Source organism: Gopherus evgoodei, chromosome 18, assembly GCF_007399415.2.
Source record: "Gopherus evgoodei ecotype Sinaloan lineage chromosome 18, rGopEvg1_v1.p, whole genome shotgun sequence".
Classification (NCBI taxonomy): Eukaryota; Metazoa; Chordata; order Testudines; family Testudinidae; genus Gopherus; species Gopherus evgoodei.
The window spans coordinates 1,487,079-1,502,481 of NC_044339.1; the positions used below are offsets into that span (position 1 = coordinate 1,487,079).

The following is a 15,403-nucleotide window of genomic DNA, read 5'->3' on the forward strand; positions in this document are numbered from 1 at the left end:
TTCTAACTCCAGTCAGCTGATGGTAGAATAATGTCCTGAAACATGAAAATTAATATTTCTTATAATTTTTCCCTCTCTAGACACTTAATTCTGTTTACCATGTTTCACTGTATAAAGCAGAAAATGACTTCACACCGTAAGGTTCACAAAATTTCAGAGTAGCTCATTTGAATACATTAAAACTTCTCTCTCTGCTCAGATAATTAAAGCAATTTTTGCTTATAACAAAACAAAGGCTTAGGAGATGCTAACTAACCTCTGTCTTTTGGGATACCTTGACCAGTCACATATTCACTGCAGGTGCTTGGACACAAATAAAGTGCCTGCCGAAGTTCCAAGTTAAGAAACCACATCTGCAAGAAAGTGTTGACGTAGCATGTGGCTCCAAGATTTGTTAGGCCTACAAAGGCGTTCTAACAAAAAAGAGAAAACATTAAATGAATTAATTCCTGTTTACAAGGAACAGATTGATAATACTGACTGTCAGGCTCTTTCTACACTACTGCTTTTAGCTGAGCTATACCTAGTTATTGCTGCTGAGACTCTACAGGTTTACGGAGTTTTCCTTCAAACTTCTTAGTCTCCAACAGTATGTGTCCAATCAACATGATGTCATTAAAGAGACAATTGTTCATCTGTAATTCTGCTTATCTGCAGATATCATCTGACTCCATTTATATTAACATACATCCCTGTCCTCTTTCTTAATTCTGAAGTGAAGCATGCACCATTTTGAACTTCTAAGGGCTTGTCTACATTACCAGCTGGATCAACGGGCAGCAATCAATCCAGGGGGAGTCAATTTATCATGTTGACTCTGGTACTCCATCAGGGCAAGAGGCACAAGCCGAGTTGACGGGGGAGCATCAATCATTGACTTACTGCAGTGAAGACACCGCGGTAAGTAGATCTAAGTACGTCGACTTCAGCTACATTACTCACAAAACTAAAGTTGTGTAACTTAGATTGATTTCCCCCCTCCTCACTGCAGTTCTCATCTGATGATTTCTTTGGATGCCCCCCTACCCTTAGACTATAGAGAACTCATTGCATTCTGCTCATCAAGGAAATGAAACTGAATGCTCTAGGGCAGGGGTAGGCAACCTATGGCACATGTGTGAACTGATTTTCAGTGGCACTCACACTGCCTGGGTCCTGGCCACCGGTCCGGAGGTGGGGAAGGGGAGGGTGTCCTAAATTTTAATTTAATTTTAAAAGAAGCTTCTGAAACATTTTAAAATCCTTATTTACTTTACATACAACAATAGTTTATAATATATAACCAGACATATAGAAAGAGACCTTCTAAAAACATCAAAATGTATTACTGGTATGTGAAACCTTAAATTAGAGTGAATAAATGAAGACTCAGCACCCTACTTCTGAAAGATTGCCGACCCCTGCTTTAGGGCACCGAGGCACTCAGAGTTGGTCTCAGATGGGGAATGAGCAGCTAGCGCCTCAAATCTTTGAAAGCTAAGGAAATTCCAGACTCATGCTAGGGAACTAAATCCAGTAGTGGGAATCCTGGCAACACGGTATTCTTTGAAGAAGAGGGTTCTTCTATGTGGGGTCTTAACCTACAAACACTTCTGCACATATTTAAACTTTACTCACATAAGTAGAAACCATTTACCAAACTGGAGCTACAGTTTGAAGAGTTTCTTTTACCTTTTTCCTCCGTTCAGAGTTTGGGTCATCGATGTTGTGAAAACTATTTTCATCAATTTCTCCTAGCCAAACATGTTCACCAATCCCAACCAAACAGTTTGGGTTTCCTCTGCAGTTTCTTCTACAAAAATAGTTATGAAAACATTAAAATATATACCCACACACTTGCCATTTGTAACTAGTGCATAAACATGCAGCAGACAAGGTGAACCAAATTATTTTTATTTGCAAAACAAAGGGCAACAAAAAAACAAAACAAAGAACACTCAGAAGTAACTTGAGACGTTCTCTTTATTAATAGTACGTGCTCTTTAATTTATGACCAATAGGTTCTGGTTTTTACTTAATAGGTTTGGAGGTACTGTTCAGTGTTATTTTCAGTATAGTTCACCCAAACAAAATCCTTGTTTCAGTTGTTGAAATGAGCAGAAATGCCACTTTCTCCACACAGGGAGAAATTGTTTTTCACAAAGACAATTTAGAGCTCATGGTGACTCTGCCTGATTGTTGGACAGTGCTCCTATGCTTTGTCCAGCTATGGACAATTTCATCCTGCTCACCCACACAACAGGGGGACAAGTCAGAGATGGTGCAAAGGGCTTGATGTTGTAATTTGTTCAGGAGGCACTTATAACCCACTGGGGAGAAGGGGGTGGGGGGGAGGAGAACAGGGTTTTTTTGTGTGTTTGTTTAACATACTTAAAGAAACTCGATGCATTAATGGTGTAATTGCTACCTAAAGACATGTATTACTGTGGGATAAGAGTTTTCAAAGCCATTCCTGTACACAAGCTCCCCCACACCATGGGGCACAGAAAGAGCTATTCTGCGGTTATGCTACCTCCACCTGAAGTCTGACCAGGCTGGGTTCCGCCCGGCACAAGGTCCACAGTTAGCACGTTAAAGGAACAGCTGCCACCTTAAAAATCACCCACGTTTGGTTTGCACTTACTACTCCTAAGGCACAGGAAAAGCAACTGACAAAATATTCCTTCCTCCTCCAGAGCGCTCGGCGCTGCGCAGCGCCTCGGGCTCCGCTGCCCGCGGGAAGGAGCAGGGCCGGGGCCGGGGGGGGGGGGCTGACCTCCGCAGCCCAGGGAGCACGAGCCGCCCCCCCGCTGAGCTCTCCGGCCGGCGGGAGGCTCCTGCCCGCTCCTGCCATGGCGGCCGGGCCCGGGCGCTCCCCGCAGAGGCCGCGGGGCCGGGCGCGCTGGGGCCCTCGGGCGCGGGGGGCGGGCCCGGTACCTGCACACGCCGCGCTGGCAGGGCTCCAGCCCGATGCGATAGGCCGCCTCGATGTGCTCCTGCGTCACCTCCTCGGGCGGCACGGTCTGGGTCCAGCGCCAGGCCGCCTTCTCCAGCTGCAGCCGCGGGGCCATCCCGCGCCGCGCCGCGCCTGCGGCCTGAGGAAGCGGCTCAGAGGCGGCCGAGCCCCCCGCCACACGGACGTTGAGCGCGCGCCCGACGCCTGTACCGCGCAGGCCCGCAGGGAGCTCGCCCCCTCCCCCGCCGGTGCGCGGCCCCGCTCAGCCCGGCCGGGCGGCTCCTTGGCCGCGCGCCTGGCTCCTGGCTCTCGGGCCCAGGTAGGGGCTGCGCCGACGCGGTGACGACATGAAGCGACCGCACGTGAACTGGTGACGTGGAACACAGCGCGCGAGCCCCGTCCGCGACGTGAGACGCAGAGCACTGCGGGGAGGGGCGGGGCGGGGCGTGGCCTGCTGCTGTTCCGGGTCGGGGCCCTCGCGCTGTCATGGGGCGGGGCCTAGTTAAAGGGCCAGAGGAGAAGAAAGCTCGCCGCCGCCAGCCGGTCCGCGGGGTGCGGAGGCGGGGCGGGGCCGGGCCGGGCCGGGCCGGGCCGGGCCGGGGCCGGCTGTAGAGCGCCGGGAAAGCGCCCTCGGCAGCGCCGCCTGCAGCAAATCCGGAGCTGGGCCCCAGGGAGACAGCGCCGAGCTCTCCCCGGGCTGGGGCACTCTGGCCATGTGCTCCCCGGAAGCGGACTGAGCAGGGCACCGCGAACCAGCGAGAGGAACGTTTCCAGTGGCCCTAGGCAGGGAGCCGCTACAGTTCTGTCTTGGGACAGAGCTTTCCTCATGCACAGTAAAAAGCCCGACCCCCCTCCCCACAAGCTGCAGTGCGATGGAGAGAGACAGGCCTTGTCTACAGGGCCACTTCCCAGCGCTGCAACTTCTTCGCTCAGGGGTGTGAAAAAACACCCCCCGAGCGCTGCAAGTTTCAGCGCTGGAAAGTGGCCGTGTAGACAGTGCTGGTGCCGCTACTACACAGCCGCGTTAAGCACTGCCACGGTAGCGAGTGAAAACATACCTACGGTCTCTCTTGCTTGTTGGCAGGCAGGCATGCCCAGCCCCTCTCCTAACAGTGATCAACCTCTCCCCGCAGCCATGCAAGCCCTGTCCACCTCCCCCCGCACTGATTCGCATCTCCGAGGCTGCTCCAGGCATGCTGGAACAGACGCACTGCCTGGGCTGCCCTGGTAGCGGGTAAGAGGCGCACTGCCCCCCAGATTTCTTTTGCATTTTTCTGCATGGGGGACACAGAAGTATGTGGGCCGTATGAATTCTTTGCCCCCACAGGAGGGCAGAATTTTGTCAGGAGTAAACAATTTTGGAGATGCATCAATGCCCATTCCTGCTTCAAGAGAGGGAGAATCTCTCTTGTCTTTGCTGAGCTGATAGCCCCTAGAGTAGAGCATATTAATAGTTACTCAGTACCTCATAAGGCTGAACTTCAGTGTGCTGCAAATTAAAATCCAGCATGGTGAAGGAAGCTCAGTGTAAGAAAATGTACAGAAAAGGACAGGAATCTGAACCTGTACTAAATAGTTGCTTTGCAAGTACTGTAAGGTGGAAATCTCTGCATATTATTATCTGGGGTGAGATCTGATAACCACAAATGCAGAGAACTGTGTATAATCCCCTGTGCGGCCAGCAATACATCCACAAATGCTGTCAGTATGATGGCAGAAATCCTCAAGGATGAAATTGGATCCCTTCAGATGAACCAAAGTATACAGCAGTTATTGATTTGCTGCTAGGCCTGCACTTCAAACAGCAGCTGCTCAATGACCTTGACAAATTGCCATTTTCTTGGCTTGTGGATGAATCGACTGACAGGTCACTTCAGATGCTTTTTTATATTTTCATCAAATACTTCAGTGCTTATACACCTGTCTCTAGGCATGACTGAACTATATGAACCACACAGGGCATCACAAAAACTATACTGCAGAGGAACAGCATTTCATTGTACTTGCTACAGATGCATGAAAGTTTAGTTGCATTAAAATTGATGCATTGTTTAGTTTTAAGAGCACAACTCTTTAATCTTCTGTTTATATCTAAGGCTAAGATTCCGCATGGTTATTTTCACTAAAAGTCGCTGACAGGTCACAGGAAAAAAACAAAAATTCACGGAAGCCGTGACCTGTCCGTGACTTTTGCTGCTGCAGCTCCATGGTTTTCCCCTGCTGGGAGATGTGGGGTACCCTTTCTGCCCACAGCAGCTGGAAGCTGCAGGGGGGCTTCCTTCCACCCACAGTGGCTGGGAGCTGCAGGGTGACCATATTTCCCAAAGAGAAAAGGAGACCCCAGCCACTTGCCCTAGGTGCCTCCCCCTTACTGCCCCACCCCCACCCTGGGCTGTCGCCCGTTGCTGGAACCCTAAGGAGGGCCCCCTCAGCTGTTGCCTGTTACTGGAACCTTTCGTTGCTGGGTTCCACTGGCTGCCACCTCCAGTCCCTCGGCCCAGGGCCGGCACTAGGCACCAGGACTCCAAGCATGTGCTTGGGGCGGCACTTTCCAAGGGGCGGCACTCCGGCTCTTTTTTTTTTTTTTTTTGCTTGGGGCGCAAAAAGCCGGGAGCCAGCCCTGAGTGGAGGTGAGCTGCGGCGATGGGGGGCATGGGGAGGGCTGCAGGAAGTAACAGGGGGGGAGAGGAACCACTCCCCCCAGCTCACCTCCGCTCCACTGCCTCCTGCTCCCCCAAGTGTGCCACTGCTCCGCTTCTCCCCCCTCCCTCCCAGGTTTGCCACAAAACAGTTGATTCAGGTGGCAAGCCTGGGAGGGAGCAGGAGAAGTGAAGTGGTGGTGACACGCTCAGGAGAGCAGGCGAAGCGGAGGTGAGCTGCAGCGGTGGGGGTCGCGGGGAGGGCCGCAGGAAATAACCTGTGGGGCAGAGGAACCACTCCCCCCCAGCTCACCTCTGCCTCCTTCCCTCAGTATGCCGCTACTTCACTTCTCCCCTCTACCTCCCAGGCAAGCCTGGGAGGAAGGAGTAGGGGGGGAAATGCAGCACACCCGGGGGAGGAGGCGGGGCCGGGGATTTGGGGAAGGGGTTGGAATGGGGCGGGGAAGGTGTGCAGTTGGGGTGGGGCCGGGGGGGGCGCGGGAAAATTTTTTTGCTTGGGGAGACAAAAAACTTGGAGCCGGCCCTGCCTCGGCCCCTGGGGCTGAAGCAGAGAATGTCATGGAGGTCTCTGGAAGTCACTTATTCCGTGACCTCCGTGACATAAACGTAGCCTTCGTTATACCCAGTGTTTGTCATTCACTTTTTATTGTGCTCACAAAGCAATGCAATTGTCTTTCTGGTAATCCTGATATGACTTTAAAGAAACATACCTCTAGTCTGCACAATCTGAAGTGGGAGAGAAAAAGCCAAGCTGATTTCAAGGAACTGCATTAATAAATGGAAACTGCCCAGTAAAGATGATTTCCAGTGCTACTATGTGGTTAGTTGCTACAAGTGATGTAAAATGAATTGCAGGGTAGCATAATGCACTAGTTACACGTCAGCCTGCTTTATCTGCAGAATGCTGCTTTTCCATCCTTTGATGAAGAGGAATGTACAGTAAGACAGAAAATTAAAGGATTTAAAGAAGACTTTTCCATCTTAAATCAGGCACATTGGTAATAGTGACCTAGTGCAGGGGTTCTCACAACAACAATTTTGGTGGCCACTCTGACAATTTTTCCTAAAATATTTAATTAACTTTAGGAAAAACAAATAAATATGCACATATACATGGGCAAATCATTGTAATTTATCTACGTAGGGTTTTTTTTTGCAGACTCAATAATAAAAATAATGTACAGTTGTCCCTATTCTTTACTAGACCTAAACAGAATAGAAACACAAATAAGGCGCTTTGCCTGTTTTGCTTTTTTTGGTTGATTTTCTTTTAATTTTTAAGACTTGCTAGCTAGTAAGTCTGCTGTTGTGAAAAGTGATATATGTATATTTGTTAATATAACTTTTCACAGCAGACTTACTCATCCCTAGAAAGCTGGGGGACAAATTAAAACCTGGATGGGGAAGTGGGTGAAGAGGCAGGAGGGCCAAAGGTAATGGGGGACTGGACGGGGGGGTGGAGACAGCAGAGGTCAGGGTGTGTGGGGGTGAGTCCAGGCCTGGAACCTGGGGTCCTGATGCACTATAGGCCTGGAGGAGGCAGTGGGAGCTGGGGTGGTGGTGGGGGAACCTGGGGCCAGAGCCCAAAGCCCTGTGGCTGGGAGATTGAGTCTGCTATCTGCCACCACCCCAGAGCTGAAGCCCAAAGCCCAAGCCCCACCTCCCCCAGGAAGGTGAAGAACTCACACTGGTCACCTAGCTCCTACAGTGTTTGTGGCTCCAGAAGGGAGCAGGGACCAACCCCTGCTAGTGACCCGGTGAGAGGGACCACTGCTTTGCACCCCCCACCACCAACCAGGAGGCTGTGGCCACAAGAAAAGCCCGTGATGGCTGCATGCAGCCACAGTGGCCACATTTGAGAAACACTAAGAGAGAGATTGTGTGCATGACAGAGGATCCAGATTTCTCTATTACTGCCTGCCAGGGGAAATCTCTGTTAGCTCAAGTGGCAGGGGCCTGTGCTTTCTGCAGCTGGTGGTACAAGGCTCAACGTTAGCATCCCCAGATCCATGTGTGAGAGTGATATCAAATCATTATTGCCTCTTGGTTCTGAACTCAAATGTTTATAAAGTGAAAGTGTTGAAAACAGGTCGCCGAGCTTGGACTTGCAGGAAGCAATTACTTGTTCAAAGTAGTTGTCAGTCTTGGCAACTTCTTCCAACAAAAACTGGAAACAAGCAAATTGACTATAGTGTTTACCAAAGATGATGTTCTTAGAAGGATCCTTGAATATATATATATAGCAGTTGCTGAACAATTGCCAAATGTGACTTTAGAGAACAACGGATATGCAGAGAAAATGGGTTTTTAGCCCAGAAACATTATAATCTGATGTCAGGTCAGGTGCTATGTGCATGATCCATCAGCTCATTTGTTTTCATGCTTGACTGAAAAGCCAGCGAAGGAATAATTGAGCCCTTTGTTTTATTTTTGGGAAAAGATCACGATTAGAACTGAAGGTGTATCCTCCAAACTCACATGGCACAGTGCCCCATTGAGATCATGTGCATCACATAATCCACGTTCTCTGGACTGTTCAGTCAGGATGTTTATAAGGCAGATCCCTGGCCTCCAATTTTCCACCTTTTTCTAAGTATTTGAATGATCACCTTGATTTACCAGCCGTGTGTTTTTAGACAATTATTTAAAAATTGGATTTTCTGTCTACCGAGAGTATTAACACGCATATTATTTCTGAATCGAGTTGCTGAGATTTTTTCCCCCTATTAAAACAAAATGAACCTTCATAAGAACAGCCAGACTGGGTCAGACCAAAGGTCCATCTAGCCCAGTATCCCGTCTTCTGACAGTGGCCAACGCCAGGTGCCCCAGAGGGAATGCACAGAACAGGTGATCATGAAGTGATCCATCCCCTGTCGCTCATTCCCAGCTTCTGGCAAACAGAGGCTAGGGCAGAAGTGGGCAAACTATGGGCCACATCCGGCCCTTCAGACATTTTAATTCCACACCCCCTCCCCATTTACCTCTCTCAAATCTGAAAACTGACCATTTATTCCTACCCTTTGTTTCCTATCTTCTAACCAGTTACCAATCCATAAGAGGACCTGCCCTTTAATCCCATGACAGCTTACTTTGCTTAAGAGCCTTTTGTGAGGGACCTTGTCAAAGGCTTTCTGAAAATCTAAGTACACTATATCCCCTGGCCATATGCTTGTTGACCCCTGTCAAGGTTCCTTCCCCACTCTGAACTTTAGGGTACAGATGTGGGGACCTGCATGGACACTTCTAAGCTTAATTACTAGCTTAGATCTGGTACACTGCCACCAGCCAGAATTCCAGTGTCTAGAGCACTCTCTGTCCCCCCCAAAACTTTCCCCTCCTTGGGTTGCCTTAAGGGACTTCACCAATTCCCTGGTGAACACAGATCCAAATCCCTTGGATCTTAAAACAAGGAGAAATTAACCATCCCTCCTCCTTTCCTCCCACCAATCCTTGGTGAGTCCAGATCCAATCCCCTTGGATCTTAAAACAAGGAAAAATTAATCAGGTTCTTAAAAAGAAAGCTTTTAATTAAAAGAAGAAAAGTAAAAATCACCTCTGTAAAATCAGGATGGAAAATACTTTACAGGGTAATCAGATTCATATAGCCCAGAGGAACCCCCTCTAGCCTTAGGTTCAAAGTTACAGCAAACAGTTGTAAAATCCTCTCAGCAAAAAAGGAACATTTACAAGTTGAGAAAACAAAAATAAGACTAACACGCCTTGTCTGGCTATTACTTACAAGTTTGAAACATGAGAGACTGATTCAGAAAGATTTGGAGAGCCTGGATTGACGTCTGGTCCCTCTTAGTCCCAAGAGCGAACAACCCCCAAAACAAAGAGCACAAACAAAGACTTCCCTCCACCAAGATTTGAAAGTATGTTGTCCTCCCATCGGTCTTCTGGTCAGGTGTCAGCCAGGTTTACTGAGCTTCTTAACCCTTTACAGGTAAAAGAGATATTAACCCTTAACTATCTGTTTATGACAACCCCCTCAAGGAATTCTAGTAGCTTAGTGAGGCATAATTTCTTTTTATAAAAACCATGTTGACTCTTCCCCCAACAAATTATGTTCATCTGTGTATCTGACAGTTTTGTTCTTTACTATATCAGAGGGGTAGCCGTGTTATCTGGATCTGTAAAAAGCAACAAAGAGCCTTGTGACACCTTATAGACTAACAGATGTGACATGCATCTGACAAAGTGGGTATTCACCCACAAAAGCTCATGCTCCAATACATCTGTTAGTCTATAAGGTGTCACAGGACTCTTTGTTGTTCTTTACTATAGTTTCAACCAGTTTGCCTGGTACTGAAGTCAGGTTTACCGGCCTGTAATTGCCGGGATCACCTCTGGACCTCATTTAAAAAATTGGTGTCACATTAGCTATCCTCCAGTCATCTGGTATGAAGCTGATTTAAATGATAGGTTACAAACTACAGTTAGTAGCTCTGCAATTTTATATTTGAGTTCCTGCAGAATGCTTCGGTGAATCCCATCTGGTCAGGCGACTTATTACTGTTTAATTTATCAGTTTGTTCCAAGACTTCCTCTAATGACACCACAATCTGATACAGTTCCTCAGATTTGTCACGTAAAAAGAATAGCTCAGGTTTAAAATCTCCCTCACGTCCTCAGCCATGAAGACCAATGCAAATAATTAATTTAGTATCACCGCAATGGCCGTATTGTCCTTGAGTGCTCTTTTAGCATCTTGATCGTCCAGTGGCCCCACTGGTTGTTTAGCAGGCTTCCTGCTTCTGATGTACAAGACTAAAAAATTTTTTTGCTATTACTTTTTGAGTCTTTGGCTAGGTGTTCTTCAAATTCTTTTTTGGCCTCCTAATTATATTTTTACACTTCATTTGCCAGAGTTTATGCTCCTTTCTATTTTCCTCACTCGGATTTAACTTTCACTTTTTAAAGGATGCTTTTTTATCTCTCACTGCTTCTTGCACTTTGTTGCTTAGCCACGGTGCCATTTCTTTGGTTCTCTTACTATACTTTTAATTTGGGATATGCGTTTAAGTTGAGCCTCTGTTATGGTGGCTTTAAAAAGTTTCCATGCAGCTTGCCGGGATTTCACTTTTGGCGCCGTACCTCTTAATTTCTGTTGAACTAGCTTCCTCATTTTTGTGTAGTTCCCCTTTCTGAAATTAAATGCTACAATGTTGGGCAGCTGTGATGTTTTCCCCACCACAGAAATGTTAAATTTAATAACATTATGGTCACTATTAGCAAGCGATTCAGTTATATTCACCTCTTGGACCAGATCCTGCACTCCACTTAGGCCTAAATCAAGAATTGCTTCTCCTCTTGTGGGTTCCAGAAAAGACGGTTACTCACCTTTGTAACTGTTGTTCTTCGAGATGTGTTGCTCATATCCATTCCAGTTAGGTGTACGCGCCGCGCGTGCACATTCGTCGGAAAACTTTTACCCTAGCAACTCAGTGGGCCGGCAGGTCGCCCCCTAGAGTGGCGCCACCATGGCGCTCCATATATACTCCTGCCGGCCCACCCGCTCCTCAGTTCCTTCTTGCCGGCTACTCCGACAGTGGGGAAGGAGGGCGGGTGCGGAATGGATATGAGCAACACATCTCGAAGAACAACAGTTACAAAGGTGAGTAACCGTCTTTTCTTCTTCGAGTGATTGCTCATATCCATTCCAGTTAGGTGAATCCCAAGCCTTACAAAGGCGGTGGGGTCGGAGTGAAATGTGGCAGAATAAAACTGCCGAGCCAGAGGCTACAGCCTCTCTTGACTGCTGAACCAGGGCATACTGCGAAGCAAAGGTAAGGACCGAGGACCAATGGAGCTTCGCGACAGGTCTCGTGGGTAGAAACACGAGCCAGCAAGGCGGCAGATGAAGCCTGAGCCCTGGTAGAATGCACGGTGATGTGGCTTGGGGAACTATGAGCCAAATCAGAACAAGTGGGGATGTCCGCCATCACCCAAGATGAGATCCTCTGAGAGGAAAACAAGCAAGCCCTCCCTTTGGCCCGCTACCGGGGCAGAGCTGGGGCACCTTAGGAAATGATTCTGTCAGCACAACATAATGCGAGCACTCCACAGATGTCCAAGGAGTGCAACGGTTATGCCCATTGCGTTGAGCTGTGGGTAACATGAAAGGCCAAAACACCTTAGGGAGGAAAGCCGGGTGCGGTCACAACTGCACCTTGTCTTTGTGGAACCTTCGTAAGAGCTCTGATCTCAGAGACCCGTCTGGCCAAGACTAGGTTGAGGCCCCAGGGTGGGGCTGGGCGGCGCACCCGAGGGTGCAAGCGCTCCAAGCCCTTGAGGGACCTCGAACCCATAGAGCGTGGGACACTGAACGTCCATCTTAGCCTGCTGGAAGGTAGGGACGGCTGCTGAGAGTATCCTCAGCGATGATACCGCCAGATCCTGCCGCTGAAGGCCAGAGGCAGGCCAAATAGAGGGGATCGAGACCTCAGCAGGAGCAAGATCGAGCGTACTGCAGCTGTAAAGGAAACGCTTCCACCTGGCTCGGTACGTTGACCAGGTGGAAGGCTGCCTGTCACCCCAACTCAGGTACGCAGGAGCCACCGTGAGGCGAAGAGGCTGCAGGTCCGAGTGACGAAGCCTGTCATTGCCCTGAGTGATGAGGTCTGGGCTGACAGGCCGAGCAACGTGGTATGTCAGTGCTGCCTGGACCACTCTGGAGTGATCATGATGACGCACGCTCCGCCCCTGCGGAATTTGAGCAGGACGTAACGAACCAGTGGGAACAGCGGGAAGGCATAATGCAGTTGGCCGTTCCACGGTATCAGGAATGCGTCCAAGATCGATTCCGAGGAGAGACCTTGGAAGGAGCAGAACACCTGGCATTTCCTGCACTCGCGGTGAGCGAACAGGTCTGTGTGAGGAACCATTTCCACTTCCGGAAAGCGGGACGCCTCACATGGGGCAGAGTGATGACTCGTAAGACAGGAAAGACCTGCTGAGTCAAAGAGATAAGACGTTCCGAACGCCTGGGAGAAAGGACGTCGCCAGCTCCATCGAGCGGGCCATGCAAAAGACCCGGAAATGGATGGCCTCCTGACAAAAAAGGGGGGAGGACTATGTCCCCCCTGAATGCTTATGAAGCACCTGGCCATTGTGTTGGCTGTAAACACCGAGATACAACGGCCTCGCAGCTGCCGCTGGAACCCCTGGCATGCCAGGCGGACTACTCTGATTTTTGGGGCATTAATGAGGAATGCCAGCTCCCTAGAAGACCGAAGGCCTTAAGCTCGGAGGTGACCATGAGCACTCGAGCAGAGAGATGATGCGTCCGCCGTCAGGGGCAGTGAGGGCTGGGGCGGATGAAACCGCATCCTGTCCACACCAAGGAGGGGGTTAGCCACCACTCTAGGGAGCCTAAGGCGTTCGAGGGAACGGTGACTACCATGACCATTGGCTCCCTGTCCAAGCGGTACGCCGAGGTGGGCCGGACTTGGAGAGGACGGAGGCGGAGCTTGGCGTGTTTGGTTACAAACTCGCGGGCAACCATGGACCCAGGAGACTGAGACAAGAACGAGCTGAGGTCGTTGGGAAAGCCTTCAGACCTCAGATGATTGATGCCATCGCCTAAAACCGCAGTTGCGATAAGCAGGCTCCGGCTAGGTAGGAGACCAAGATAGCCCCTAGGAAGCCCAACCTCTGCGTGGGAACCAGAGTGGATTGCTCTATAGTAATCATCAGGCCTTGATCTGTGAATAAGACCGTGACGATGCCCACGGCTGAGTGGGTTGTGTGTCAGAGTCTCCTCGGATAAGCGAATCGTCCCAATACGGAAAAACGCATATCCGACATAGCTACGGTAGGCGGCGACTATGGCCGTAAACCGGGAGTATTCACCGCTGGCTATAAAGCGGAGGCATCTCCCGTGCGGAGGGAAGATGGCATTGCGAAAGTACGCGTCCTTCCTATCCAGGGCGGCATAGTAGCCCCCAGGAGGCAAGGATGGAATAATGGTTCCCAGGGATACCATGCAGAACTTCAACCTTATCCCAAACCGGTTGAGTCCATGCAGGACCAGGGAGGTCTGAGACCTGTGTTCGAGTGGGGAACTAGGGCATAACGGGAGTAAAACCCCTAGCCCCTTTCGTCCGCTGAAGGGGGACAGGGCTGGAGCAATTTAAAGGTGGTACCTATGCTCCATCGTGCGCAGGACCCAGCGATCTAAAAGTAACTGGGGCCATGCCAGGAGAAAGCGGGATCAGGATCCCGTCCTGCGACTGGTACACCGCCCTCCGACGAACCTTGGAAGGTCCGTCTTTGGTCCCAGTGGTAATTGCGAGGGACCTCGACTCTGGCTTTTTAGGGGGCCTGACGTTTGTCTGCGACCACCTTGGCCTTGCCGTTTTCCAGAGTTCTGCCTCTGGCTAGGCACAGAGTATGGCGGCTGGGGCCATAAAGGCCTGCGTTTGGTCGCAAGCGTATACACGCTGAGACGCATTAGGACCCTATTGTCCAGCAGGCTTCGCAGTCTGGGGCTGTCTCTGCCGCGAAGATGCCTTTACCAACAAAGGGTAAATTCTTTCCCCCGTCCTCCAAGACGGCAGCGAACTCTAGGTGGGAGGTTCGAGGGAGAAACTCCTCCACCCAGGTGCTATAATTATCGCAGCTAAGCAAGGCTTGTTGCTTTGCTACCCAGAGGCGCAGGGCCCCTGCAGAGTACACCTTGCATTCGCCAAGGCTCTTTCTGCTTCGGGGCTGGCGCCCGCTGGCCATGATATCAGGATCGTGGTCCTGAGCATAAAATCTGCGCATATGGGATGACACGGATGCGTGTCCGGATGGCCATGGAGGTACTAAAAGAAGGCACGGGCCGAGTCTCTGACTCACTCGGACCTTGCCCAACTCGGCACCGGGGACCGGCATCGGGAGGCGTATCGGTACCTGGAACGAGATCCAGACCCGCAACCAGAACGGTGTCGGGAGGTCGACCGAGATCTCGGGGCTCGGAGAAGAGCTACAGGAGTCAAGGTACCTGCCCCGGTGCCAGATGTCGGAACGGTGCCGATAGCGGGTCGGCGAACGGGATACCGACCGGTGCAGCGAGTGTGACCAGTACCGAGGAAAACAGTACCGGGACTGCCAGTGGTGTCCGGCGTGCCGACAGGACTTGGAGTGTCTGCGGGACCGTGATCATGGACGGTGCCGCTCTGCTGTACTGACAGGGGACAGTCCCTTGAAGAGACTGTATTACCCGTACCGGCGGTGCCCGGGTCAGGCAGCACTGACTCTGTCATGGCACTGAGAGCCCTCGCCGTTGGTAACATCTCCGGCGTGCAGGGAACAGCAGGCTCAACCACAGTGCGTACTGGGGAGCTGTCAGGCACCGGATTCGACGGCCCTCGTGGGGCCGGGATCCACGGTACCGAGGTCATCAGAGCTTCGGTAGGTGCCGGTGCCGGGCGAACCGAGTTAGATAAGCTGTCTGGCTGCGGTGCCGTCAGCACTGAAGCAGCGGGAGTAATACGCTCAACCACGGCGCGTGCCGGGGAGCCGTCGGGCACCGGATTCGATAGCCCTTGTGGGACTGGAATCGACGGTGCCGATAGAAGCAGCCGGAACAGGAGCTCAACCACGGCGCGTGCCTGGGAGCCGTCAGGCACCGGATTCTACGGCCCTTGCGGGACCGGGATCGACGGTGCCGACGTCATCGGTGCCGCAGCAGGTGTCGGTGCTGGGCGATCCGACTTAGACTAGCTCTCTGACCGCGGTGCCGTTGGCACGGAAGCAGCCGGAGCATTAGCTCGACCACGGCGCGTGCCGGGGAGCCGTCAGGCACCGGATACTACGG

At 50.9% G+C, this 15,403-nt stretch overlaps 1 protein-coding gene across 6 annotated transcripts in view; it reads right to left on the bottom strand.

The window, feature by feature from the left end:
* Positions 1-3,073, bottom strand: part of USP48 (ubiquitin specific peptidase 48) — a 65,984-nt gene extending 62,911 nt beyond the window's left edge. For 3 of the 6 annotated variants that reach the window (XM_030537228.1, XM_030537227.1, XM_030537226.1), the window contains exons 1-3: positions 2,917-3,073; positions 1,672-1,792; positions 257-413 (exon numbers count right to left, since the gene is read on the bottom strand). In XM_030537228.1, the coding sequence (XP_030393088.1) occupies positions 257-413; positions 1,672-1,792; positions 2,917-3,050 (412 nt within the window). In that variant the 5' untranslated portion in view covers positions 3,051-3,073. The remainder of the gene's footprint in view (positions 1-256; positions 414-1,671; positions 1,793-2,916) is intronic. The other 3 variants (XM_030537230.1, XM_030537229.1, XM_030537232.1) reach the window with 2 other exon arrangements.
* Positions 3,074-15,403: the final 12,330 nt, after the last annotated feature.